Consider the following 21,513-nt stretch of genomic DNA (forward strand, 5'->3'; position numbering starts at 1 on the left):
TTTTGTATAAGATACGGGAGATAAATTATAAACTTGGACAAACACCTTCAAGTTTTGTATAGAATATGAGAGGTAAACAATAAGCAGTGACAGATGCTAGATGGATACATTTCATAGGTGTCATGGATAGCTGCTCCGTTAACTCTTTGTCGCCTATAAGTCGGGATCGATATCCTCTGAATGCACTGCATTTACTGCTGCTGGCTGCATACTCTGCCGAAGTGAAGACTGAAGTGACGACTGGAGCGAAGACTGCAGCGTGAACGTCGGCTTGGCTGTCGCGAATGTGAACGTCGCGGGCTGCATGAACGCCGGCGATGGTTGTGGAGCTGTCTGTGGCTTCTGCTGCTCTTCATCGCCATTATCCAACACTGCAAAGACATTACTGCCACGGTATTCGGGCTGCATGGGCTTCGATTGACGCGAGTTTTGATTCGGGTTCACTGCTGGTGCATCCTTTGGAGCCTCCAGCGCCGACATGAAGCCATGAAAGCCTTCCACTTCGCGTGGCGCCGATGTTGGCTGCACAGGGTTTGAGTTGCTACAGGGATAGCAACAAAAAATTAGGATTCCATTGCACAAAAGTTAGCAAATTGGTTTCCAATAACCACTTACAACTGAAAGGTAGGAGCTGCCATCACGAATGACGGAGGAGCCACCGCAGCAGCTTTGGGCACAGCACCTGGCCTCGTGTTCTTGGCCGCCATACGCTCGTCAAAATTGCGGAACTCGTCGGATACAGGCGCAGGGCGCTTGGCCACCTTGGCCTTGCGCTTTTTACTCTGCGGATCGTTCTTGTCCGCTCCTACCATGCCAGTTCTGCAACGATAACAAAACACAGCAATAACACAGTCAGATACACGTGGCTACGATGATCTACACTGCAGGCCACTACTGCACACACCTCTTCTCCTGCTTCTTGAGCGACTTGAACATGCCACCTTTCTTGGGCTTGTTACTCTTGCCAGCATTGCCCTTGTGCTTCGATCCTGCGTCAACAGCCCCGCAACATGTCTGTTTAGTACAGTGCAATATGACGCTGCAAAACGATCCCTCGCAGTCGCGTACAGCCATCGTAACGACGCACCTCCACTCTTCTTGGCCATGGCTTTCGGAATGCCAATCGTCTGACCACATTGCGTGTATACACTTTATCCGAGTGTATACTTTTTGCTATTTCACATTTTTCGCTGATGGGCAGAGCCAGCAAGCGAGACGCCTCCTACACGCGACAACAGGGCTCCGGCAGCTACATCCTGCTAGCCCCCAAATCACAGAACACTAATGCTCCAAAGAGGACAGCGATAACGGGGGCTCGAGAGACTTCGACTGCACCTATTCGACAGGTCCAGCATTCGTCAGTTGCGCTAATAAGCTCAATGGAGGCAACGTTTCAAGAATTCAATAGGCAAGTGGCCATGACGCTACTGGGGCCACAACCAGTGCAGTCATCCAGTCGGATTGAAGAGTCTCAGCAGAGGAAACCTCGACCGGCACTGGCTCCTAAGTCCGTACATAAGCCTCGACCTGCAGTGACGCCCAAGCCCATACAGCAGCCTCGCCTGGGAGATAAGCGATTGCGAGAAGAGGACAGCACAAGAGCAGTGCAAGAGGAGAGAGACGACAAAAGCGCGCATATCCTGATGCCCAACTTAAGCAGAGCCAAATTACTCTGTCGTCTTTGTAGCAAACGCGGTCTTAAGACCCGATCACGCTACGGCTGTGTGCAGTGTCGTCTGGGCTTCCACGTCGAGTGTTTCGCTGTCTTCCACCACCCCGAGCGATACGTCACGAATCCATCTGAAAGTGTGCAAGACGCGCTGGATGTCATCAACGGCATTTCCAGATCAGCAACACGACGGCGCGAGAACAACTCCATCATGTCATTCGACCGGCTCACCCTGCCTACATCGTCTGACATTCAAGAAATTTAGAACCCTCTAAAAAAAAGTATCCATATCTGAATTCTAATAAAATTATCCGGCTATACACCATCTGGCAAAATCTCTTAACGCCGCCACTTCAGCATTCGAGCCAAAAACCACCAAGCAAGGACATTTCCCACTTCGTTGAGACGATGGCGGACCAGAGCATGAGCCTCATGGACGGCACGTACTTCGTGGGTCGTAAGGAGATCCTGGACTGGATCAACAATTTGTGCGCCATTAACTTGTCCAAAGTGGAGCAGACGTGCACGGGCGCTGTGGCCTGCCAGATCCTGGACGCCATGTATCCTGGCAAAGTGCAGATGAGCAAAGTGGACTGGGCGGCCAACAAAGACTACGAGTACATTCAGAACTACAAGGTACTACAGAAGGCCTTCATGCAACTTAAGATCGACAAGCACGTCGAGGTGGATCGCCTCGTACGTGGCAAATATCAGGACAATCTCGAGTTTATGCAGTGGTTCAAGGCCTTCTACGAGCGCAACGCCTCTGGCCAGCCCTACGACCCCATTACGCAGCGTGAGAAGGGCAAGGGCGGTGCGCAATTCACGCAAAAGTTCGGCGGGGGCGCTGGAGCCGCGTCATCCGCTCCAGCGGCGCCGCTACGTCGAAAAGTGGGCGCTACTACGACCTCCAGAGTCGGACGGACGCCGCCTGGAGCCCCAACAACTGCAGCTGCTACTCGCACTGCCAGAACGTCTACGGGAGCCACGCGTCGTCCCGTGGGAAGCGCTGGATCGACTGCAGCACCGTCTGAAGCGAACACGGAAGCGGCTGTTGCGGCCGCAACGGCGCCTTTGGAGAAGGAACTGGAGGAACTGACGGCCAACAACGAGGCGCTGACGAATGAGAGCGGCGAGCTGCGCGCGATGGTGGAAAGTCTGGAGAAAGAGCGCGATTTCTACTTCAATAAACTGCGCGAAGTGGAGATCATGCTGCAGTCGGCCGAAGATAACGAGACGAATCCGCTGGCACAGGCGATCTTCAAGGTGCTGTACGCCACGGAGGAAGGAGCCGAGGACGAACAAGTGGCGGGCGAGCCTCAAGACGAGCAGATGTAGACGAGCACCAGATTTCAGATGCTTCATAATGGAAAGCTACATTAAACAAGCACATAACTGGAAGGAAAGATCGACAAAGCGTAGGTTTGCATACAAATTGCCGGTAAAGACGCAAGGAATGAATACAGTACTACGTGCTATTTGAGCGGTAGGGCGTATATTGCCTATTCTGTACAGCTTTCAACCGCACGTAGGAGAGCTAGTAGTTAGCAGTGTCCGCCAGGGAGCACAGGCTCCTCCGTGATCAGGTCTTGAGCTGTCGGAGTCTCGGTCGCTGGTAGTACCGGTGGTACTGTAGCACTAGGTGACGGTGCTTTAGATGGTAGAGCGGTAGCGTGTGACGGTGTTTCAGTTGGTAGAGCGGTAGTTGGTGTCGCTGTCTGTATCGGAGGTAGAGTAGAAGGGATGGGGGTCTCGATTGGCGCTGCGGAGGTCGACGACGGAGTGATCGGATCTTGAGTTGTCGGCGTCTCGGTCGCGGGTACTGGAGCTTCTGTAGCAGTTGACGGTGCTTGAGTTGGTAGAGCGGTACTCGGTGTCAGTGTCGGTGTCGGAGGTAGAGTAGAAGGGATGGGGGTCTCGATTGGCGCTGCGGAGGTCGACGACGGAGCGGTGGCATCAGTTGGCAAAGGCGTCGAAGGCTCTGTAGTTGCTGGTGGTGTCGTAGTCGGCGTTAAGGTGGGAGCATCAGTCACAAACGTCGGCAGGGGCGTCGCAGTCGGCGTGGGAGCTGCGTGATCATGGGATACGTCGTTGGAGATTGTGTCGTTTGGATCGCAGATCATCTTGAGACCTGAACACTCTTGGTGTTCCAGAGGACACTCGTCAACTGGTAGTCTTGCAACACACAACATCCAGCACACATCCGCTTGAGTTGTGGTGCCAGTACAGTCACATTTCTTCTCGCATTTAGCATCAAAGAACTCGGTGTGATAATTACACGCCTGATGGCAGCCCACGGTGGGAGGTCTCTCCACTCCAGGCTTTAAAGTGCATATCGAGTACGTGCAGCTTCCTTCCGACTCGACTAAATGCCGCCCGCCAGCACAACCGATAGCCTTGAGGTCACTCGAGTCCCCATTCGATAACAAGTGACGCGTAGTCCGGTTGGTGAACTCGTCAAAGTCCATGTTTGTCTCGAGTAAACGTTGGTACGAAGGCAACAGCGTCATCTTCCCGAACCAGGCGCGAAGATTCCGTTGCTCTGGAGTGGCCCCCACCAGTTCTTCAGGCATTCGCATGCCGTGCATGACAGCCGGGAGATGGTGACTGGTTTCCAGCCAACGAGACACCCCGGTTCCCATCATGATGACGAGTTCATCCTCCTTTAAGTCTGGACGTACAATCTCATCCAGTTCGGTGGCTCCGATGACCAACCCAGAGGCGTCGGACTTCAGACGTCGCTCTTGAATGTTCCCGTTCTTAACGGAGAAGAACTTCGGTGCAGCCATCGCAATAAAGAGTCCGTGGTCTTCATGCATATCCAACGACAAGTCTCGCTCAATTTCTTGTGCTGAAAGAGACCGGGTAGAGCTTGACGCTGCAGCTTCGTAGGCGTGGAAATGGTCGAGGCGCTTAGCGTCGCCAATGAGTTTCCGTGCACTGATGGAGCGTTCGCCGTCGCCCATTCTGAACTCGGTCTGGTCTAAAGCTGAAGCGAACGTATCCACTGCGCGCTCTAACGTACCACTGAACTCTTCGTAGAGCTCACGATGACCAGGACAAATGGCCGCCATCGCATTGAGCGTCTCGGTGTCCGTATCAAAGAGTTCACGACCTGCAGCAGCTCGCAACGTGAGTCGACGAGTGCCATCGCGGAACTGCTTGGTGGACAGGTAACGCACGCTTTCGTCCGTATTTTCCGAAGCTACAGCGCACTGCACGGAACTAGTTAAGAACCGTTCGCGTACGTTGATGTAGTTCGGGATATTCTTGAGTGCGATGATGCCTCCACGTTCTAAAGCCTCAAGCATACGGCCCGGAGTACCTCCAGATTGCAGGGAAGTGTAGTCGAATGACGGGACGGTGAAGCTTGGAACGTCTTCAAGTGCAGCGTCAACGCGTACAGCAGCAAGTGCAGAACATGCAAGTGCGAGCTTGAGACCACAAAGCATGGCAAGAAGCTACTGGATTGGAGTGGAGGTTGTTGCTTGATGTGGTGGAATGCAAAATGGCAACTGGACGGCTGAGGTCATGGGTCGAGGCAGTAGGTGGATGTTATGTAAGCAACTCAGAAATGTCAACGAGTGGCAGTCACGCTGCAGCCTGCACTGCAGGTGCAGGGCTTCCTGCAGGGCTTGTCAAGGCATGTCATCGTCTTCTGACGGTGGGAGAAATGGCATCACAATCGCGGGAGCGTTGCAGTGCCTCGAACAGCAAAGGCAATTGTTGACTTGCCATGCGCTTCAACCTCAATCACCACGTCCGATACATCATCACTGCATTTGCTCAATTAATAGACTCAACGCCAACTTGACAAGGTACACGAATCTTTTGCTCACGTTGCTCGCATCTAACGAAGGTGTTGGATTCCCATTAAGTAAAGTATCCATGGTTTCCCGAAATTGTTGACTCGCAAAGGCAGATTCTGGTGAACAAGGCTTCGTGTTTTTACTAACATGCTCTCGTTAAGGCCGATACTGTGACGCTGTAGAAGTTTATGGTGACGAGAAGTTTCACATGAAGAGTCTTCAACGGTGAAACTGCTGAGACTTCTGGTGCTGAGTTTGTATTCTCAAAGGAGAACGAGTTTAAAGCAATGCCAAGCGAGAGCAAAGATCATAAGGACGAGAAGGCTGGAGAGAAACCCCATGCTGTTGCTTCAAGCGAATCGAAAGCTCAGCCAGAACAAGAGAAGGCGGGCGCTAAGGACGACGACGGGAGCGTAAACGCTGACAATAATGATCTGGTGAATAAAGTCATTTCTTTCTTCTTTGACAACGACGAGTTCGCACACACGTTCGAGACGTTTGCAGAGCATCATTGTCATGCATTCGATCTGGACAGCGACGAGATGAAGCTTGAGTGAGAATTATGCTCAGGTTCAGATTGTGAATTGTTCAAAACTAAATTTTGGGTATTTTGCAGATACACGGATATCTACAACGAGTTTCTCGCTCTCTTTGAAGAGAAGCTAGAAGGTAAGGTCGCCAGAATAATAGCAATCAGAATACGCAGCTAATCGATAGTTTTGGCAGCGTACATCCGATCCCAGGGGGCAACCGTGCACGAATTCTACGACATGGTTCGTCGAGCTTATGAGACCGACCGTCAGTCGGGAACTGTGCTTTGTTCAGAGATTCTCGTGGCCACTGCAGACTTCGACGTGTTCGTGTTGATGATGCGCCAAACCAAGGAGGCCTCGCTGCTGGCTAAGCGCTAAAGCCTGGTGCTGATTTCAGGATTTAATCCAAGCAAAATAATTAAACCAAAGGTTTCCAAAATTCATCGCGCAGCCATGGTCTGCTTCCGTAGTCGCTCAACCAACGAAGGTAATTTCACCTTTGGCTTCTTCTTAGTGTTGGTTGTTGACGACCACGATATCATGTTCGTAGCTTGTTGACGTCCTTGTGAAGTCTGTAATCTGCTCTGACTGTTACTAGAATTTCCATTCTGATTCGAGACATTCTGGTTGCTGGTCTTGCGGTTAAGTAGCTTTTGTACTCGATATACAGGGTCTTGCTGACGTTGACGCTCCTGTCTAGAGTTTTGCTGGCGCTGCTTGACACGCTTCATCTTGTTCCAAAGTGTTGCCGCCAAGTTCTGTTCCTTGGGAGGATTTGAAACGATTTCAGGTTTGGCGCGTTCCAAATATTTATCATTCTCCAGATCCACCACGTCATGGTTATCCACATGAATGAATCGCTCTTCTTTAAGCTCAATTCGCTGTAATACCGATGAAGACTCTCTCTGAGCTAGGACGGATGAGGGTGGCAGCATGGGATCTTCCCAACCATCTACGAGTTCGGGTGGTAGCTGAATTAGATCATCTAAATCTACACCATCAAAAGAATCGCCGTCGTCGTTCTTCTCCACCACTTGCGCGAGCGCTAGAGCGTTTGCGAACTTTCGACGTACATGGAAACCACGAAATGTTGATTGTAAACGACGTGCAGCTTCTTGAGTTTCCATTGTCACGAACATCTCTGTTTCCAATTCCTTGTCATCATCCTCTTCTTCAATTTGAGGCTCTTCGGTATCACTAAAATCTTCAAGAACCAGTGGAGGTTCAGGAATGATATGTTGCAGCTTTTGTCGACACGATCGATGCCATATCTGAATCCTCTTTGCCGCATTCTCTACAGTCTCAGATCGTATTCGGTCCTCTTCAGTTTTCTGCTTGTACCAATTTTTCCACTTGGTAAGGATCTCCATCAACTGATGTCTCTCGAATACTCGACAAAGCCCTTGAAAACCTGTCGATGCATTACTCAAGATCCGTAATCTATGCACCTCTCGTTCCTTTGCTTGTGCTTCTTCTAACTCTACCAGATAACTCCACCCACAGCGACAACGTTCTTCTTCTTTTTCCATGGCAAGACGAGAATTCTCCTCATTCTGCATCTCTATGAACATTAAATGATCACTATATGCCCATGCGGAACGAGAATGTTTCTCTTCTTGTTGCATATATTCACGATCGCGTCGTTCTCGTAATCGCTCTTCAATATCCAGTGTCCGCCTTCGATCTTGATCTTCTACAGCTTTTGCCAGTTTATCTTCATCAATCATCAGAACGCGATTCATTTCGCGCTCTTTCTGCTCACGAAGTGCACGATTCTCTGCAATAATTCGCCTCGTATACGCTTCTTCAGCTCGCAGTTGTACGCACTCACGGCGTTCGCGTTTCGTTTGTTGATCTCGGATTTGACGTTGATTTTCGTGATATTTCGCCAGATCCAGTAGAACAACAGCAAAACGACACCGAGCCGTAGATTCTTGCTTCTGCAAGTAAAGCTGCCGTTTAACTTTCATTCGATGTCGTTCGGCTTGATCCTCAGCTTCCATTTGACGTATCTCCTTGTGTGTTCTAGTCAACTCAGCAGCAACTTTGTGAGAATCTTCGTCAGCGTTTGCCGTAAGCTTAGTTTCCTGAGCTTCACGCTCTGCAGCAAGAAATTGTCGACAGAAGGTCTCTTCCATAGCCATATATGATCGTTCTTGAGCTTCCTGACGAGAAATCGCAGCGTCTCTCTCTTGAGTCTCGATTTCCTCCTGAAGTCGAGCCAGTAGTTGAGCTGCTTCTCCTTGTTCCTTCTCGTGTCGAGCTTGGGCTTTCAGACGTCGCAGTTCTCGAGCTTCATGCTGCTTTGCAATTGCTTCGAGTTGTTTCTGTTTAGCTTCGTGCTGTGCAAATTGGTTTTCTTCGGGAGTCACGGTAGGATGCACATCAGGCAACGGTGAAGCCTGGTTGGGGTGGTCCGATGCAATTAGTAGGGAATTTGGCTCGACCAGAGTCGACTCAGTAAGTTCTGGATTCAGCTTGTTATTATCGAAATCGGCAGTGATAGTCTTCGCTTTTTCTGTGCTTGTTCTTTCCCGCTTGACTTCGTCATTCTTTTTAACCGAGCTCACGTGCTGTTCATTCTCATCAACAGAATGTGGCAATGTAGACTCCTCTGGCTGCGAAATAGCGAGTTCAAGACTTGGCTGACCTGCTTCTTTGTCCGATAAGCGCGTGTGATTCTTTATTCCAATAATCGGTTGCTGGTCTTGTTGCTGCTCTGGAGTACTTACATCCAAAATCGACGTACGGATTTCGTCTATGATTTCTCGACATGGTTGAAAAAACTCGCGGTCACTGCGCTCAACACTTTGCAGCAAAAGTTTCCAAGACACAGGTGCAATTTGTTGCTCTTCGCTTTCGGTCATTTGCTTCAACACGTTATCCAGATCTAAACGCACGTAGTCGACCTCATTTTCTCCATTACATTCGGCAAAGTCGTCGTTCTGGTCATCATCACTATTCCAGCTTTCGTCAAACCCAACATCCCGAGCAGATAATGCGGCCAGTTCTGCTGCCAACTCTAGTTCGAGCGCCCTCCGTTCTTCATCGTCTTCATCACCTTGACTGGATGCCGCCATTTCCTTCAGATTAATCCCCAATAATGGTGACAATCTCAATTCCAAGACACTCGACGATGCGTAATTCTCATAACAATTCTCAAGTTTGTACGGAACGTCTCTATTTTTACTAAATCGCTTTTCTCATAAATAACGTTTCATATACTCTATCTAACCTTTCACTCTTCCTCATCACTCTCGTCAGAGGGGACTGTGGCATCACCGACTGTAGCCACGAAGCCTTCTCGAGAACACAGCGCAATTGTGATAGCGTGAAACCCATCACAAGTGATAAAATTCTCTTGCAAGTTCAAAGTCCGCAGTCCCGCAAGCCCCAGCACATTAAACTGTTCTTCAGACGAAATTTTACAATCGTCGTACAAATTCTCTTCTGGCATAGGATCGTCGAGCAAATCTGCGAGTGCAAATGCGTCCGTGTCGGTTAAAATGTTGCGGCTTAGGTCCAGTGTCTGGAGTTCACTGAACGATTCGATGGCTTCCAGTAGTGCACGGCAACCTGATTCACCCATGAAGTTATTGCGCACTGTAAGAGTCTCCAAGTGCTCAAAAATTGTGTCTTTGGTCTCGAATAACTCGGCGAGTTGCTGGATACCATGGTCACCGAGGAACGTTGCGTCAAGCACCAAATATTTCAACGGGTTCCTCAGTGCATTTAGCACCATGAACACCGCGTCACTCTCAGTTGCAAAGTCGAACGGAGCGAGGAGCTCCAGTCTCTCCAAAGAAGGACACGCTCCTGATTCTAGTGCGTTGGCTACTTCACGAACCAATTGATGGCCATACGACGCAGTCGCGAGTGATGCCATGTAGGTAGACGCAGTCAATGCTCGCGGGAACACAACACCCGCTTTAAGGTGGATCTGGTTTGCCTGGTTCGAGATCGTGAGACTTGTAAGGTTCTGGCATTCGTGTAGTAAAATACTCAATCCACTGGCTGCACCGTCGCCTTGGTTTCGAGTCTCCACTATAGGAACAGACGCAGCATCGATATGTAGAGACCTTACAAAGGAAGGAGCATGCAGATACAGGAACTTGTTGACGCCACGGCATCGTAGTACGTCCTTGCCGTCCAGAAAGCTGCACACCTGGTGCAACAGATCCAAATTGCTATTAAGCACACAGCCTCTCGCCCCGACGCTGCAGTTGCGGACCTCTGCTTCGGTTATAGCCAAGCGTGGACGCTGTCGCTTGGCAGCAGAGGCTCGGATCGCCTCCATTATCGCCTCGCTGGGGTCTGTAGCTGAGCGTTTGCGCTTGTAGTGGGTCACGAGGCCCTGCACACGTCGCTCCAGCGATGGCTGATGCAGATACTCGCCCAATGAGCCTGCGGAATGATACAACATCCACTCGAGACGTTGCAGCAGTGACGGACTTGTACCCGTATCCTCGCGAGTTTGCAGGATCGGATGGTGCTGCGCTAGTGCTGGATGACTCCGGAGTCGTGCCATCATGATCTTCCGGACTTGGACATCGGTCGGGTCGTGCCATTCCGAGTTGGTGGCGAACTCGGAAGCAGTGGAGACCATTTCACAACGAAGAGGTTTAGTCGACTGGTGCGTAGAGACTTGGGCGGCAGTCGGCACGTTGTGGAATGACCAAGAGACCGAGACAAGAACGCTTGGGAGTTGACAGTGGTCAGATGAAGACGAAAGGCGTCCCGAAATACGGACTTGAAACCAGATTGTTCGATTAGTCCATTTTTTCGTCCACAAGACTGTTACATAAAAATACAGAGGTATCAGAAGAAGAAGGGTGGAGACAGTTTCATACATTAACTGAAAGCAGTATGAGATGCGGATGAATCCTACAAATCAACTGTTATTAGAGGTAATTGGAAGAAAGAGTTGCATATGATGCGACGGTGCACCTTGAGTCAACAAGCTGCCAAGGCTTGGCGCCGTCTGTCCGATAGCTACGCAACGCTTTGCCGTGCAACCCCTTTGTATTGTATCAGATGTCTTGCGTCCCGAGCGAGCTGGAATGGCTGCGTTCACGAAAGCTCTGATGGTTACCAAACAATTGGGTTGTGCATTTCAGAAGATACTTTAGCTTAAATTTTGACAACTTTTTGCCATGATTCATGGCTCGCTCTCTCCGAATTGCAAACGTAGATTTGCGCTTCGGAAATATTTCGGAAGGAAAAAAGTTTTCTGTAATGTGAGTTATCCGAATTTAGTCGCAGGTTAAATAATTTACGGCAAGGAAAAAGTTAAAACATCCAGGCTCAGATGATCTGAACCTTCATGAGCGTATGCTATCAGCGATCGTTTCCATGCATCAATCGCGCGCGTATACATGAGCTATTGCTTATGTGCCACAAAGCTAAACAGTGACAGCGCGCCGCGACGATACACTGCCGGAGCTGCCGAAGATACATACTCAAATGTCTCGGTGCCAAATCCCAAGGCACCGCGACATTTGAGTATCGTCGGCACTGAATGCGGTTCAATTCTATGAGCCCACTCAACACAGAAATCCTTCGACGACGAAGTGGCGTGACAGAGTCATAATATGTGTGCGATACAGAGCCTTCTTGCCGATCATGCCGCGAATCGGGTGGACCGCAGCGCCCTCAAAGCAGGAAGGGAGAAGTAGTAAGATGAGCTTAATGTTTCGTAAAATGTTTCGCTGGATTCTCGCGTTTTTCCCATATCTCGTAAAACTTATATGTGAAAAAACCGCTCCTCTACACAAACACCGCTTATCTTACCTGTGCAATTATATCTATCCACGAAACGGATGACATGCTTTTATGGCCACCGATTAAAACTGACAGGGTTTTCAGGTGATCGTAACGGCGCGTTTTTCTCGCCAATCGCCACTCGCCATCCCACTGTAAGTCCAGTAAAGATCACTCACAAAAAACGATGCACTTGTTGCACTGGCAACTGAAATTGCTTCTTTACCATTTCGACTAATAAGGCTTGACCCAAAAATTAAATCTCACAGCGGGATCAGTCGAGCGTTGAGCGCTGCAGACAACGCCTCTAGTCCCTCCTGGCCGATGAAGTTGTCTTGCAGCAGCAACGTGCGCAGCTGGACTGTTGGAGTGTCCGATCTCCAGCTTGGCTTGATTTTGTGGCTCGAGCATCCATTCTGCATCGATTTGAAATCATTTGCACGGCAAGAGATCCAGTCGGCGATTGCAAGCGCATCCAGGTCCGTGAGGATGTTGCCACTCACATCCAGTACACGGAGCGCTGGCAAACATCGCAACATTCGCAGCAGCGCCTGGCAACCGGCCTCCCCAATGAAATTATTTCGCAGCACCAGCGTCTTTAACGACCCGAAGCAGTTCACGCTATTGCCGTCTACAGCCTGTTCAAACACACCCGCCAGCCGGTTCAAGCGCGTATCGCCCAGGTAGGTAGAATCGAGTCGTAGATACCGGAGAGGAGCCACACTTCGTTGTGTTCCTGCACTTTTGCGTCTCCCATTCGAAAAAGCTTCCAGACATTTCAGTACATCGTCACTCTCGGCGAAATAGTCGAGCGGGGAGCCGAGATCCAGTTCCTGCAACTCGGGACACGCTCCTCGTTCAAACGCACGCGTGATGTCTCTGAGTACCAGTTCGCCAGCAAGTAAATCGTTCTTGAGTCTACCCTGTCGACTGAAGGAAGGTCGGCGATGTACCATCGTTCGAGAGGACTCGACATGAGATTGGAGCTTGCTGGTGACAACGAGACTGGTGAGTTTGCTGCAACTGAGCAGCAACGTCGTGAGTGTACCGCTAGAGAAGTGCTGTAAAGCCGGTGAGTGCGTCTCGAGATGGAGTGTACTCACCATTTTAGGTGCATTTTCCCACATGAACCTATTGACAGAGCGGAGTCGAAGTACCGTCCGTCCTGACAGAAAGCTGAGTACGAGTCCGACGAGGTTGTCGTCGTTCTCCAATAGAAATACACTTCTGTCGGTAGTAAAGTGGTTAAGGCACTGTCGTTTCTTGTCTGGACAGTCATCGTTGCTGTCTCGGTCTCGTTTGTTCTTGTTGTTCCCTTCACGGTTTGCCTTTGGCTCCAGCTGCGTGACGAGGGCCTGTACTCGACGTTCCAGGGATTGTTCGTGTGTATATTCATGCATTGAATGGGCGGCGTTGTACAACATCCACTCGAGTCGCTGTACTAGTGAAGGCACCACAACGGTACTGCCATTGCTGTCTGTGGTGGTGCACTTGGTTCCTGCGAGCACCGGGTGCAGGCGTCGCAGTCGCAACATCATTAACTTCCGGGTCAATCTGTCGTCGACATTATTGTGCCACGTCCGTCCTCTCTGAATGGCACGCGTAGAAGTCGACGAGTAAGGAGGCATTCATACAGAGCCTAGGAGGCGAGGTCGTAGGCGCACGGTAGAAGTAGGAATGACCGAGAGCTCCACGGACGTCGCACGGCAGCAAGCATCGTCATCGTTTAGGGCCGGTGGGTACAAGGTCTGCAACGTCGCCTATCGCTGCAACTCTACAGGATTCTATCCCTAGTGCCTGCTGCTTTGAACGACCGTTTTCCAACCCACTGACCAAAGGCAAAGCCCAAAGATCGACGGTTGGATGCCGATAGCTTCGCGGTGACGGTGAAGCCGTCGCGGTAGTGAACTATGGAATGGATAAAACCTAGAATAACCTGGGTTTCTTTACTTTGTTCTACCAGATTCTGTAAGAACATAAAGAGTTAGGATTCATGGCCTCATGAGTTGGATGGTGTCGCTGGGTTGTGTGATGTCATTAGCGTCGGCGATCACTGCTATGGACGCACAGAGAGCATGTTGAACACCTAGTTGCGGCAGATAGTCTGGGCCTAACACGTCATGAGCTCAGTCGCTCATACAGTTGTTGCAGGTGCCCACGTGGAAACTAGCGACGGTAATGGTCGTCCGCGTTCTCTCTGTGTGGCAGCAGCGTAACAACACGCATATGAGCCACCGTGGATACGTGGTACGAAGCCCTGATCTGTCCAACAGTATGGCTACATTGTTGTCAATCACAATGTTCATGTACTTGTTGCCATGCGAATGACAACCTTCGCTGAAGCCACCCTGGCCAGTCAAGAGGTAGCTAGCCAAAGCACGTACACTCTAGATTTTATTCGACCCTGGGTGGGTTGATACCAGGTTATAGTTTGTTCACAGGAACAACGTTGGTGCAAAAGGCTACATATCCGAAGCACCTTCTTTTGCACCAAGTTATACCGATTCGCATCATCGAAACATGGCAATTGTAAGTTGCAATTTGTAACTCATGTTGTTCTACTTAGAAAAGTTGAACCCACAAATCCATTCCTAGGTACATTCCTCCGAGTACTATAGGACGATGAAGACACGAGTAATTTGTGCATTCCGTGTATGGTAATACAAGGCAAAGTACAAGTACGTGCAGAAGTGTATCTTTGCCTAATATTGCTAGAGCTTCGGAAGTTCTACAGTACTTCGAAGGCAAAAGATACACAAGTCATTACACCTCAACTACTTCAACTACTGCTTCGATCAAAGATGATGCGCTTTAATTCTGCAAATGATAACACGCCTGCTATATTATACTTGAAATCACCAGAGGAGACCTTCACAGTGGTCGAACTACTGAGTATAGATTCTCATCTCCGGCTCTATTTCTTCCAAGTCGACCGACGCTGTTTCTTGGCCGGTGGAGGTGACGCGAACTTTGCCAATCTCTGTAACCCCGACTTCTTGTTGATCGACGGTGACGCCACTGAGCCACCAGGTTTCTTCAGGAACGGGTTCGCTGGCGCCACAGACCGCTCCACACGTGCAGCACTACTCTTTGAAGGGGTTGTCTTCGGTGAGTTTGGTGTCTTGTCTTCACTGGCCTCATCCACCTCTGCAGGCTCGTCTCGCTTTTCTTCACGAGGCTCTGAAGGAGGTCGAGACAGGATACTACGGGCACGACGCAGAGGCTCCACCTCACGTTGCTCAGGCTCTTCCTCCTGATAAGTACGACGTTGTCGTAGCGACTGAGAAGCTTGCAAAGTAGACTCCTGCTGCAATCGTCGAGGCTCCTCGAACTTCACACGATACAATTCATAGAGCTGGGACTGCAATTGACGCAGAGAGAAGTGGATAGCAAGTTTCTGAGCGATCTGGTGAGATTTCTCGAGATGCAGACACTTGGCCAAGTCCAGCACACGCGCAGGCTCGTCATTGGTATACGCAGTTTTCATCATCAAGATCAGAGCCTTATCCATCTCGGCTTGTTCGTGAACGACTTGATCGGCGATATTCCCATCGTTAATCTCGTTCGCAATACTCTCCAATCCACACAGTCGAACGTTCTGCCACATGTGGCCATTTGAAGCCTCCTCGTTCTTCTTCGAAGTCTTAGGGAACGAAGCTGTACGTAGTGAGAACGTAGCAGGCACAGGACGATGGTTTCCACGCAGTTTCGGAGCGCGAGTTTCCTTATCCAGTGGGAAATACAGCAACGAATCGTTAACAACTCCCAGTGTAAAGACACCGTGACGATCCTCCGGTTTCTTCTGCAGCGCGTTGCCCACACAGCCGATAGGGAACCAGTTCCATCCCGTACTAGGCGAGAGAGCCTGAATGCACGAGAACGAGTCCACTGCGTACAGAATCTGACGGTCATCGAAGCCCAACCACGTGAGTTTGGACCAGTTTGAAACATCTTCACGAATGGCTTCGTTCTCCTTGTGTGACGCGAAGACATCGCGTGGCGGTGGAGTCATTGGTAGTTCACCCTTAGAGACCAACGCAACTCGTTCACGAGATGAATCCACCTGAATACGAAGAAGCTGGTAGTACAGTTGACCATGTAGTCCCTGATACACTACAGCCAGTAGAGACTCTTTCGCTGTCATAGTCACAACGCGACCAGGTAGACGTAACAGGGCATAGTCAATGCCACTGGATGTGTAGATTCGAAGCGTTTGCAGTGACGTCGCCACGGCGCAGAACTCACGACCAGCAGCCACACACTCGGCGTCTTCGCCCTCGGGCAACGTCTTGTGCCACGAACTGTTACTCGCCCAAGACTCGAATGGCCGGTAGAAGATAAAGCTGCTGATAACGTCACTTTCACTGGATCCAGCTTCAAGGTCCTCCCAGTCCTCACGAACACGTCGAGGAACGGCAAACACAGCTCCATAGTCGTCCAGAAAAGCCATGCAGAACATGTAGTTGTCGTTGAACTTGAAGCCACGACGAGACTTGTCTGTAAACTCCACTTTCACGAGGTTTTCACTCATACTGGCGCCACGAATCACTTCGATCTCGCCCTGCGGTGTCCATGCCAGTAACGACGTCGCACTGGTACGTCCACTTGGGTCCATAACGCTACCAGGCTGGAAAGGCTCCGTGACTGTACGTAGGGCAGACGTTTCTTGACGACTGGACTTGGTAGAAGCAATTTGAGCGGACATAGAGACGTCTTCGTCTTCGATTTCATTAGCGTTGGCATTGGCAGCAGCGCCGAAGCCGAAACTGGCCTTGATAGCCTCCACTCGAGCCTCGTTATCGTCGTCAAAGCTCACTTCTTCCTCCTCTTCGTCATGTTTCCCATCCTCTTCAGCCTCATCGTCCACAAATGAAGAAACTTTGAGTCGCTTACTCGACTGGGAGAACTTAGTTGTCACTGGCTGTCCGACAATATGCTGAGGTGGCGTGTATCCTGCTGGGATGACATCTTTGACAAATGCCAGCTTACCGCCAGTGTGATAGAGGACCATGGCATTGCTCTTGTTGGCGAACTGTACACCGAGCGCTGGGTAGTCAAACTTGAAGGCGCGTAGCACAGTCTGTGTCTCCAAATCCCATACAAAAACCTCCTTAGCACACGTCACAGCAGCCAAGTACTGGCCATTGGGCGAGAATGCCAGGATATCCACATCAGCAGCGGAGCTTCTGCCAATTGGCAGCCTTAGTTGGCCCTTAGAAGCCCATGAATCTCGTTCAAAGAGCTCAATAGTCGCTTTATCCACCGGAACTGCCAGCAACTTGCCGTTGTCTCCAGGTTGCCAAGCGCAACGCAGCAATACGTCGTCGTTCCTGATGTCTCCGTGCTTGATCGTGAAGGTTTTGACCTCCGTAGCGCGCTGACCTTCTGCATCCAATGCAAAGACCCGTACAGACGCGTCTTCGCTGCTGGCACAGAGATATTTCTCCTGTGGATCCAGCACCACGCTCTTAATGGATCCAGTAGCGCCCTCTGCGAGGATAACCTGCTCTGTATTACTACGCAGTAGCAGTCGCACCACAGGCTCATCATCTGCAATAGCAATGAACTTAGTGGAGCACGAAACCTGACGGATAGCAACTGTGGAGCGACGCAGAAGTTGGTCCAATTGGCAGTCCGGAGGGAGGCTGTAGGACGCCACGTTGCTGTCATCATCTGACGCAATGAGCACGTGATTCTGCTCAGGCGTCACGGCGAATGAAGGCACGAAACCTTCGCATACTTCGGCCTGGTACACGGAGCTCTCGGTAGCCAGGTCCGTCACGTAAAGTACGCCGTCCTCTCCGCTCGTAAAGACCACATCGCAACCCGCAGGCACTTGTCCGTCCTTCATGGGACGCAGCGTCGTCACCAGCTGCATGGCGCCCTTGCCATTCACATTTACAGCGATCTCCTTCATGGTCTCCATGGTCCCAGAGGCCTTTGGCGCTAGAAGCCCGAATGACGCAGAGATCAACTTCCCGCCATTTTCATTCCCGGAAAAGTACGATACGTACCTAACATGAAAGGTAATGTAAAATATTTCGTACTTAATTGGGTAATTAGTGCACGAAGAGATTACGACAGATCGACCCATTCTGGAAGACACTAACTAGCTTGTAGAATGGGCGACCGCGGCAACGTGTACTACGCGCCTACGGGCGAGACGACTGAATGGGAGGACATTTTGGTCAAGAAGGGTATTCTCGCACCCAAGACGAAGGTCCCTGATGAGGAGGAGCAGGAAGAGGAAGAGCAGGTGGACCCTCGCGAGAACGCGACGCTCGATGAGTTGGACGAGATGGAGGACGATTACGACGACGACGCCGAGCTGGCGCGTATCCGCGAACGTCGAATTCAGGAGATGATGGCGCAGGCGGCACGTAACAAATTCGGAGACGTGCAGCCCATCGCCAAGGACGAGTGGACTAAGGAAGTGACGGAGGGCAGCAATGATCACTGGGTCATCGCCTACCTCTGGGACGACGCGCTCGAGGAGTGCAAAGTTATGGACCATGTGCTGCGAGAGGTGGCGAAGAAGCACCGCGACGTCAAGTTCGTGAGCATTCAGGCCCAGGCCTGTATCGAGAACTGGCCAGCCCGGAATTGCCCCACACTCTTCATGTACCACAAGGGTGCGCTCAAAAACCAGCTCCTGGGTATCCGCAAGCTCAACGGTCTCGACATGAAGGTTGAAGGTGCGTTTGCAGCAGTTGGGTTGATAATATTGCTGAGCACGAGCATTGGGTACTGACATGGGTTGAATTGTTCGTTGTGTTGCAGATCTTGAGGAATACCTGGCAAAGGCGGACGTCTTCAAGGCAGACGACTAGTTCCGTTGGTAAACTTAGCTGCATACTGTGTGTTGGAGCATAGAGTGCGAAAAAAAAACGCTTCTAATGTGCACTTACGATAGATTTTGCCTAGCAATGTATTGCTGCTGCTGTCCATTGCATAATTTTAGTCCTGCAGTACCTTGGGGACCTTAAAGTAGTAGCCAGACTTCTCGGCAGCATTTGCCAACACCTTCTCCGCGCAGTCGCCTTCAGTAACGACGTCGTCTCTGAGAGGAGCCACCACACCTACGATACCAAAAAAATGCAGACAAGCAACACCATTAGATGTAATTTCTTCGACGACAAAGCTCTTCGAATAACACGTACCGGCGTCGAAGTCGCTTTTGGCGTATACATCGTCAATATTCTCGTTCAGCGTCATGGCCTGGATGGTCTTGGTGCATTGGATGATGGACTCGACGTCCTTGAGTAGTCCAGGGAGCTTTTCGTCCTTCACGTGCAAATGGCACAGCTCCGCCAACTCGCGAAGCTGTCAGATATACAGCAGTGCATACTGTTAAAAGACTGCAATAATATAACTTTTCACGGGCATTGCAGCGCACCTTCTCTTCAGTCAACACTGTATCCGCGGCGTTGAGCTCTCCATCCTGATGAAGCTCCTTGAGCGACCAGGATGGCGTGCGCGGGACGCTGGAGATCTCGCGAAGACCCTCAGGCAGTGGAGCAGCTGTAGAGCTGAAGCATCGAGTAGTAGAAGCCTGGAGTGAACGTCGGACAGCGCGGTGAAGCTGCCTCGCCGTCGCCACAGATGTCCGCATGACGCCTGTAATTGAAATGAGCGGTTGTCAACTACATAAGTTCGCCTTAAGTTCGCATCCAGTAGAAGGCAAAAGGATGAAGGTGCCCAAGATGATGATCGACTACACGCTGCGCTTTGGTATCCCCATAGCACTATGCTACGCCTACTGGGACCCCAAGTCTGATGAGGACATCCGTCGCGACGTGGTACGTGTGGTAACAGATCGGTGGCAGCAAAACTGCGTTGAGAAGATCACAATAGTCGCGCTACTGGCTGGTTGGTAGTCCTGCTACGTAGTTGTCTTACTGGCTGATGCTGCTTTTGCAATGTTTATTCGAGCAGGAATCCAAGATTAAGCCGGATCTGGAGACCAGGAAGAAGAAGCAGGCCAAGTTTGCGGAGCTATTGCTGCAGAAGGACGGCATCTCGAGCGAGTCAAAGCAGCAACTGGACCGAGTTACGGCCTTCACCAAGACAAAGGAGCAGTATTTATCCGATAAGAAGAAAGAGAAATGAAAAGAGAACTCTGGTCTTTGATACTACGTTGTGGGTGTGCTTGGTAGTGGGTCGAACTGCTGATCAATTCATGTACCGCTGGATGCGACTACAGTGCACGGAGTCAGCCTCTTTCAACGCGATCTCCAGCTGCCTCTGCATGAGTTTAAGACCATCATAGTCTACACGTAGACAGGTTGACTGAGTCTGCGGTACAGTAGAGCTGTTGGCTTGGGTGGCAGTGTCCAGACTAAGCGTCACGATGGGCTTCGGCTTGTTTCGGTGGAAACGAGTGCCGAGCTGTTGTAGTGCATTTTGGCGGTGTTAGACATCACTACACAGCTTGAAGCAATGCCGGGTCTTACCTCGAGATCGATTCGCCACTCCAAATTGCGATAGTGTGGAACGCTTATGCCGTTATCCCTGGAGACGCACTCTCGAATGTCTGTACCGTGCGCCCCATATAACTACAAGGGTGAAGATTAGATCATTCAGTCGATAAATCAGCGCTTAGCATAATCTACATATACGTCAATGCGTAGAATACAAAAAATAAAATAAAAACGAACATCATACCTGCGTGAGAACTTCGACGTGGTGCTCCGGCAGCGTCATTCCTTTCAAGACCAACCGAAAGGCACGCTCGGACATTTCAGCCTGCACATACATAGACGCGATTAGCACTTTATTACCTCTTCGTTGCAACTGCAGCTACTTCACACGCCTTGGCGTTGTCCATCAGGATCTTCGCGACGGCGAGCACCGCTTTCTCTGTCTGCTCGGCCTCCCAGCCAGATGCCGCTGCAAATACAACACCAAAGTCAATTCAAGCATGCACAGCAACGTTACTCCAGTTGAACTATTTGCACCCACATGCCGTGCGTGTCAATCGCCGCTTGCTCTGCTTATCCGAGCCAAAAAGTCGCACAGCCAGCTTGCATACCTCCCCAAAGTCTGCGGCCAGATCGCGCACGTCAACAATTTAATGCTCCCAAAATTATGCTGCAATCAAGAGTCATCCTGTGGACTCACTCTCAGCTGATAACTCGCTGGCCTGCGCCACAGCCTCCAGTACGCGCTCGTCGGCAGCGAAGCTCCTGCTCATGACCGTCGATGGATTCACTTTTTGTCTGATAAGTGTCTGATACGAATCACCTTTTGACCAATAACAGACGAGGAGCTCCCCAGCAGCATTTCCCATACAAATTCGATCGTTGTTGCAGCGATGGCAGCGAACGGCGCAAGTGGCGGCGGCAGTCGCAAGGATCCCATCCTAGACTTGGCCAAATACATCGACCAGGAGGTTCGCGTTAAGTTCCACGGTGGTCGCGAGGTGACGGGCACGCTTAAGGGCTACGATCAGCTGGTGAATCTGGTACTGGACGACTGCGTCGAGTTCCTGCGTGACCCTAACGACGAGTACCGAATCACGGACGAGACGCGTAAGGTGGGTCTGGTGGTGTGCAGAGGCACATCCGTCATGCTTGTGTCTCCCGTGGACGGCACAGCCGAGATCCCCAACCCGTTCCTGCAGCAAGAGGGATAGGAAGACTGCGATGTCCAAGACTTTTTCAGAAGGTTTCTCTAGATAAGATCCCAAGATCCATATTCGTGCTTTATTGCTTTTCTGCTACAGTGCATTCTATTCTTTTTG

The 21,513-nt window shown here is 50.7% G+C and overlaps 14 protein-coding genes across 18 annotated transcripts; 6 read left to right on the top strand and 8 right to left on the bottom strand.

Annotated features, from left to right (window-relative positions):
* Nucleotides 1–42: 42 nt before the first annotated feature.
* On the bottom strand, nucleotides 43–1,144 carry PPTG_13944 (hypothetical protein). Of its 3 annotated transcripts, none has more exons than XM_008910422.1 (4): nucleotides 1,088–1,144; nucleotides 905–989; nucleotides 616–819; nucleotides 43–541 (listed from the first exon to the last, which is right to left on the bottom strand). In XM_008910422.1, exons 1-4 carry the CDS (start codon nucleotides 1,104–1,106, stop codon nucleotides 154–156), a joined length of 696 nt encoding a protein of 231 aa, XP_008908670.1. In that variant the 5' UTR covers nucleotides 1,107–1,144; the 3' UTR covers nucleotides 43–153. The 3 variants fall into 3 exon arrangements, with proteins under 3 accessions (XP_008908670.1, XP_008908671.1, XP_008908669.1); XM_008910423.1 differs by having other exon boundaries at nucleotides 1,069–1,144; XM_008910421.1 differs by having other exon boundaries at nucleotides 905–1,144.
* A 44-nt stretch (nucleotides 1,145–1,188) lies between these two features.
* PPTG_13945 (hypothetical protein) lies at nucleotides 1,189–2,003 on the top strand. Its single transcript, XM_008910424.1, has one exon. The coding sequence runs from the start codon at nucleotides 1,194–1,196 to the stop codon at nucleotides 1,932–1,934; it is 741 nt and encodes a 246-aa protein (XP_008908672.1). The 5' UTR covers nucleotides 1,189–1,193; the 3' UTR covers nucleotides 1,935–2,003.
* Nucleotides 2,002–5,567, top strand: PPTG_13946. Of its 2 annotated transcripts, none has more exons than XM_008910425.1 (2): nucleotides 2,002–3,439; nucleotides 3,605–5,567. In XM_008910425.1, the coding sequence occupies exon 1, from the start codon at nucleotides 2,078–2,080 to the stop codon at nucleotides 3,005–3,007; it is 930 nt and encodes a 309-aa protein (XP_008908673.1). In that variant the 5' UTR covers nucleotides 2,002–2,077; the 3' UTR covers nucleotides 3,008–3,439; nucleotides 3,605–5,567. The 2 variants fall into 2 exon arrangements, with proteins under 2 accessions (XP_008908673.1, XP_008908674.1); XM_008910426.1 differs by having other exon boundaries at nucleotides 2,002–3,398; nucleotides 3,564–5,567.
* On the bottom strand, nucleotides 3,090–5,121 carry PPTG_13947 (hypothetical protein; the record flags this gene model as incomplete). Its single annotated transcript, XM_008910427.1, has 1 exon — nucleotides 3,090–5,121. One exon carries the CDS (start codon nucleotides 5,119–5,121, stop codon nucleotides 3,214–3,216), a length of 1,908 nt encoding a protein of 635 aa, XP_008908675.1. The 3' UTR covers nucleotides 3,090–3,213.
* A 198-nt stretch (nucleotides 5,568–5,765) lies between the features above and the next one.
* Nucleotides 5,766–6,389, top strand: PPTG_13948 (hypothetical protein; the record flags this gene model as incomplete). The annotated part of the gene is made up of 3 exons (XM_008910428.1): nucleotides 5,766–6,031; nucleotides 6,095–6,147; nucleotides 6,205–6,389. The coding sequence occupies 3 exons, from the start codon at nucleotides 5,766–5,768 to the stop codon at nucleotides 6,387–6,389; spliced, it is 504 nt and encodes a 167-aa protein (XP_008908676.1).
* A 62-nt stretch (nucleotides 6,390–6,451) lies between these two features.
* PPTG_13949 (hypothetical protein) lies at nucleotides 6,452–9,091 on the bottom strand (the record flags this gene model as incomplete). The annotated part of the gene is made up of 1 exon (XM_008910429.1): nucleotides 6,452–9,091. One exon carries the CDS (start codon nucleotides 9,089–9,091, stop codon nucleotides 6,452–6,454), a length of 2,640 nt encoding a protein of 879 aa, XP_008908677.1.
* A 158-nt stretch (nucleotides 9,092–9,249) lies between these two features.
* On the bottom strand, nucleotides 9,250–10,617 carry PPTG_13950 (hypothetical protein; the record flags this gene model as incomplete). Its single annotated transcript, XM_008910430.1, has 1 exon — nucleotides 9,250–10,617. The coding sequence occupies one exon, from the start codon at nucleotides 10,615–10,617 to the stop codon at nucleotides 9,250–9,252; it is 1,368 nt and encodes a 455-aa protein (XP_008908678.1).
* Nucleotides 10,618–11,706: 1,089 nt separating this feature from the next.
* On the bottom strand, nucleotides 11,707–13,497 carry PPTG_13951 (hypothetical protein). The gene has a single exon (XM_008910431.1). The coding sequence runs from the start codon at nucleotides 13,397–13,399 to the stop codon at nucleotides 12,035–12,037; it is 1,365 nt and encodes a 454-aa protein (XP_008908679.1). The 5' UTR covers nucleotides 13,400–13,497; the 3' UTR covers nucleotides 11,707–12,034.
* Nucleotides 13,498–14,412: 915 nt separating this feature from the next.
* PPTG_13952 (hypothetical protein) lies at nucleotides 14,413–17,744 on the bottom strand. The gene has a single exon (XM_008910432.1). The coding sequence runs from the start codon at nucleotides 17,695–17,697 to the stop codon at nucleotides 14,686–14,688; it is 3,012 nt and encodes a 1,003-aa protein (XP_008908680.1). The 5' UTR covers nucleotides 17,698–17,744; the 3' UTR covers nucleotides 14,413–14,685.
* Nucleotides 17,745–17,842: 98 nt separating this feature from the next.
* On the top strand, nucleotides 17,843–18,893 carry PPTG_13953. 2 transcript variants are annotated; one of them, XM_008910434.1, is made up of 2 exons: nucleotides 17,843–18,466; nucleotides 18,552–18,893. In XM_008910434.1, exons 1-2 carry the CDS (start codon nucleotides 17,893–17,895, stop codon nucleotides 18,599–18,601), a joined length of 624 nt encoding a protein of 207 aa, XP_008908682.1. In that variant the 5' UTR covers nucleotides 17,843–17,892; the 3' UTR covers nucleotides 18,602–18,893. The 2 variants fall into 2 exon arrangements, with proteins under 2 accessions (XP_008908682.1, XP_008908681.1); XM_008910433.1 differs by having other exon boundaries at nucleotides 17,850–18,459.
* PPTG_13954 (aspartyl/glutamyl-tRNA(Asn/Gln) amidotransferase, C subunit) lies at nucleotides 18,606–19,680 on the bottom strand. Its single transcript, XM_008910435.1, has 3 exons — nucleotides 19,168–19,680; nucleotides 18,932–19,094; nucleotides 18,606–18,850 (listed from the first exon to the last, which is right to left on the bottom strand). Exons 1-3 carry the CDS (start codon nucleotides 19,381–19,383, stop codon nucleotides 18,729–18,731), a joined length of 501 nt encoding a protein of 166 aa, XP_008908683.1. The 5' UTR covers nucleotides 19,384–19,680; the 3' UTR covers nucleotides 18,606–18,728.
* Nucleotides 19,167–20,032, top strand: PPTG_13955 (hypothetical protein). The gene is made up of 2 exons (XM_008910436.1): nucleotides 19,167–19,570; nucleotides 19,707–20,032. Exons 1-2 carry the CDS (start codon nucleotides 19,382–19,384, stop codon nucleotides 19,878–19,880), a joined length of 363 nt encoding a protein of 120 aa, XP_008908684.1. The 5' UTR covers nucleotides 19,167–19,381; the 3' UTR covers nucleotides 19,881–20,032.
* Nucleotides 19,944–20,964, bottom strand: PPTG_13956 (hypothetical protein; the record flags this gene model as incomplete). Its single annotated transcript, XM_008910437.1, has 6 exons — nucleotides 19,944–20,159; nucleotides 20,225–20,326; nucleotides 20,436–20,516; nucleotides 20,584–20,660; nucleotides 20,733–20,813; nucleotides 20,892–20,964. 6 exons carry the CDS (start codon nucleotides 20,962–20,964, stop codon nucleotides 19,944–19,946), a joined length of 630 nt encoding a protein of 209 aa, XP_008908685.1.
* A 30-nt stretch (nucleotides 20,965–20,994) lies between these two features.
* Nucleotides 20,995–21,503, top strand: PPTG_13957 (hypothetical protein). The gene has a single exon (XM_008910438.1). It carries the CDS (start codon nucleotides 21,085–21,087, stop codon nucleotides 21,403–21,405), a length of 321 nt encoding a protein of 106 aa, XP_008908686.1. The 5' UTR covers nucleotides 20,995–21,084; the 3' UTR covers nucleotides 21,406–21,503.
* Nucleotides 21,504–21,513: the final 10 nt, after the last annotated feature.

The sequence above is a fragment of the Phytophthora parasitica genome (genome assembly GCF_000247585.1).
Source record: "Phytophthora parasitica INRA-310 unplaced genomic scaffold supercont2.37, whole genome shotgun sequence".
Classification (NCBI taxonomy): Eukaryota; Oomycota; class Peronosporomycetes; order Peronosporales; family Peronosporaceae; genus Phytophthora; species Phytophthora nicotianae.

Coding starts and splice junctions, on each gene's coding strand:
- PPTG_13952 (XM_008910432.1), bottom strand. CDS start 17,697: ATGGAGACCATGAAGGAGATCGCTGTAAATGTGAATGGCAAGGGCGCC.
- PPTG_13957 (XM_008910438.1), top strand. CDS start 21,085: ATGGCAGCGAACGGCGCAAGTGGCGGCGGCAGTCGCAAGGATCCCATC.
- PPTG_13955 (XM_008910436.1), top strand. CDS start 19,382: ATGACGCCTGTAATTGAAATGAGCGGTTGTCAACTACATAAGTTCGCC. Junction 19,571..19,706: donor AGGACATCCGTCGCGACGTG/GTACGTGTGGTA, acceptor TTATTCGAGCAG/GAATCCAAGATTAAGCCGGA.
- PPTG_13951 (XM_008910431.1), bottom strand. CDS start 13,399: ATGCCTCCTTACTCGTCGACTTCTACGCGTGCCATTCAGAGAGGACGG.
- PPTG_13944 (XM_008910421.1), bottom strand. CDS start 1,137: ATGTGGTCAGACGATTGGCATTCCGAAAGCCATGGCCAAGAAGAGTGG. Junction 820..904: donor CTCAAGAAGCAGGAGAAGAG/GTGTGTGCAGTA, acceptor TTATCGTTGCAG/AACTGGCATGGTAGGAGCGG. Junction 542..615: donor GCAGCTCCTACCTTTCAGTT/GTAAGTGGTTAT, acceptor CTATCCCTGTAG/CAACTCAAACCCTGTGCAGC.
- PPTG_13954 (XM_008910435.1), bottom strand. CDS start 19,383: ATGCGGACATCTGTGGCGACGGCGAGGCAGCTTCACCGCGCTGTCCGA. Junction 19,095..19,167: donor CAGTGTTGACTGAAGAGAAG/GTGCGCTGCAAT, acceptor TATATCTGACAG/CTTCGCGAGTTGGCGGAGCT. Junction 18,851..18,931: donor CAAAAGCGACTTCGACGCCG/GTACGTGTTATT, acceptor TTGGTATCGTAG/GTGTGGTGGCTCCTCTCAGA.
- PPTG_13953 (XM_008910433.1), top strand. CDS start 17,893: ATGGGCGACCGCGGCAACGTGTACTACGCGCCTACGGGCGAGACGACT. Junction 18,460..18,551: donor TCAACGGTCTCGACATGAAG/GTTGAAGGTGCG, acceptor GTTGTGTTGCAG/ATCTTGAGGAATACCTGGCA.
- PPTG_13946 (XM_008910425.1), top strand. CDS start 2,078: ATGGCGGACCAGAGCATGAGCCTCATGGACGGCACGTACTTCGTGGGT.
- PPTG_13945 (XM_008910424.1), top strand. CDS start 1,194: ATGGGCAGAGCCAGCAAGCGAGACGCCTCCTACACGCGACAACAGGGC.